The 1,283-nt window shown below is 65.6% G+C and overlaps 1 protein-coding gene across 1 annotated transcript in view; it reads left to right on the forward strand.

Annotated features, from left to right (window-relative positions):
- Nucleotides 1-1,283, forward strand: part of ANO8 (anoctamin 8) — a gene marked incomplete at its 5' end in the record, with an annotated part of 37,164 nt that overhangs the window by 8,879 nt on the left and 27,002 nt on the right. Inside the window, 3 exons of the mRNA XM_014962111.1 lie at nt 397-513; nt 601-728; nt 1,099-1,260. Coding sequence (XP_014817597.1) covers nt 397-513; nt 601-728; nt 1,099-1,260 — 407 coding nt within the window. The remainder of the gene's footprint in view (nt 1-396; nt 514-600; nt 729-1,098; nt 1,261-1,283) is intronic.

The following is a 1,283-nucleotide window of genomic DNA, read 5'->3' on the forward strand; positions in this document are numbered from 1 at the left end:
GCCCAGCCTCTCCCCGAGCCGTGCCATGGGGTCCATGGAGGACACAAGCCCGGCGAGGGTCCCTTGTCACCCTGTGTCCCCATTCCCAGGGATGGGGTGGTGGCTCTTCCATGTGGTGGCCCTTCCATGTGGTGGCCATGCCATGTGGTGGCCGTGCCCTGTGGTGGCCATTCCATGTGGTGGCCATGCCCTGGTGGCCCTGGTGGCCAGGCAGTGCCAGGGTTGGGCACAGAGCCCCGATACGCCCCAGCTCACCCCAAACCCATCCTCCCCCATTGTCCCTGCCCCAAACCCCACCACGCCAGGGTCATCTGGGGACACGCAGGGGGGGTTAGGGAGGGCTGGCAGTGTCCCCCCAGCCCCGTCCCTCACCCCGTGTCCCCCTCCCTGGCACAGTCCCGGAGCTGGCAGCCCGCGGCGTCATCCAGCAGGTCTTCCCCCTGCACGAGCAGAGGATCCTCAAGAGGCTGATGAAGTCCTGGGTGCAGGCGGTCTGTGAGGCTCAGCCCCTCGGTAAGGTGCTGGGGGTGGGGGGTGGGGTGGTATTTGGGGGGTGGTCTGGGGGTCCCGGCCCCGCTCACGCCACCTCGGCCCCCCCAGATGAGATCTGCGACTATTTTGGGGTGAAAATTGCCATGTATTTCGCCTGGTTGGGGTTCTACACCTCGGCCATGGTGTACCCCGCCGTCTTCGGCTCCATCCTCTACACCTTCACCGAGAGCGACCAGGTGAGAGGGGTTGGGAAATGGGGTAAATCCCTCATATTTGGGATTTTTGGTGGGTTTTTTTTCCATCCCTCCTTGCTCCATGTTTTCCCTGTGATGCTTTAATGCTGCTGAGCTGGGGGGCTCCCAGTCCCACGGCGGTGGGGCTTGGGGAAGCAGCGTGGGGGGGGGCTCCCCAGGGTTGTGGGGTGTTGGGGACAGGAGGGGACCGACCCCGGTGCAGTTGGTGCCGTCCGTTGCTGAGCTGGGGGGCTCCCAGTCCCACGGCGGTGGGGCTTGGGGAAGCAGCGTGGGGGGGGGCTCCCCAGGGTTGTGGGGTGTTGGGGACAGGAGGGGACCGACCCCGGTGCAGTTGGTGCCGTCCGTCCCGCAGACCAGCCAGGACATCTGCTGCGTGGTCTTCGCCATCTTCAACGTCATCTGGTCCACACTCTTCCTCGAGGAGTGGAAGCGCCGAGGGGCCGAGTTCGCCTACAAGTGGGGGACGTTGGACACCCCGGCCGAGTCCATCGAGGAGCCCCGGCCCCAGTTCAGGGTGAGTTGGAAGGGGAATTGGGG

Source organism: Calidris pugnax, unplaced genomic scaffold, assembly GCF_001431845.1.
Source record: "Calidris pugnax isolate Ruff unplaced genomic scaffold, ASM143184v1 scaffold896, whole genome shotgun sequence".
Lineage (NCBI taxonomy): Eukaryota > Metazoa > Chordata > Aves > Charadriiformes > Scolopacidae > Calidris > Calidris pugnax.